Here is a 792-nt window from a genome sequence, read left to right as displayed (position 1 = left end):
CCGAAGGAGACACCCACCGAACTTTCCAGCTGCAGGCCCGTCGTGAAAGGCGTTGTGGACGTACACGACGAGGATGCCCACCATGCAGAAGTCGCTGAGGGCTAGGTTCAGGATGAAGAGGTTTGACGGTGTCCTCAGGGAGCGGGAGCTGGGTGGAGGGAGAGAGAGGGAGGGTGAAAGAGGATGGAGACACGTGCCGTTTGGTTATTGACGCTAATGGCAAGAGTCAACTCATTTTATGATAGTTATCTACGCCGGAACGTGTGGATAGGCATACATATGCACACGTTTAGAGGCACGTTTAAGCATGGGCGCACATACGTGCAGAGATACACAAACGTGGTTATTGTAGCTTGTTTGGTCATAAACATTTAATGAATTATAGAGAAAGTAACAAATTAAATTAACAAAAGAAAATTAAATGCATTTGAATATTCGTGTTGATTCTTGTTTGACAACACGGAGATGTTGGTTTGAACTTCGTATTGTTGGTTTCTCAGGCCTTCCATTACATTTACATACGTTTCTCACTCTCATTATCAAGAAACTTGTTCAATCGCTTCACACACATCTGGAACACATTGAAATGAAAATATCCTTTGGGCGTAGGCCTTTTTCGAGCCATAAAAAATAAATGCTAAGGAAGCGAGCAGGCCTTCGCCCTCAAAAACTCAACTCCAAATCCTGGAAAAACGAAGCAAGACAAAATGCCCAATAGAAGACGGTCGGATTCAGCCATGCTAATATGTGCAATGTTCGTAAAGATGATACGGGTTTGTTGCTCTTTCAATG

At 43.9% G+C, this 792-nt stretch overlaps 1 protein-coding gene across 1 annotated transcript in view; it reads right to left on the bottom strand.

The window, feature by feature from the left end:
• The window catches only part of LOC119592353, a 60470-nt gene that overhangs the window by 2032 nt on the left and 57646 nt on the right, over positions 1–792 (bottom strand). The window contains exon 2 of the mRNA XM_037941180.1: positions 18–148. Within this exon, the coding sequence (XP_037797108.1) occupies positions 18–148 (131 nt within the window). The remainder of the gene's footprint in view (positions 1–17; positions 149–792) is intronic.

The sequence above is a fragment of the Penaeus monodon genome, chromosome 30, assembly GCF_015228065.2.
Source record: "Penaeus monodon isolate SGIC_2016 chromosome 30, NSTDA_Pmon_1, whole genome shotgun sequence".
Classification (NCBI taxonomy): domain Eukaryota; kingdom Metazoa; phylum Arthropoda; class Malacostraca; order Decapoda; family Penaeidae; genus Penaeus; species Penaeus monodon.
The sequence above is the reverse complement of the archived record's forward strand: the minus strand, read 5'-3'. Positions and strand labels throughout refer to the sequence as shown.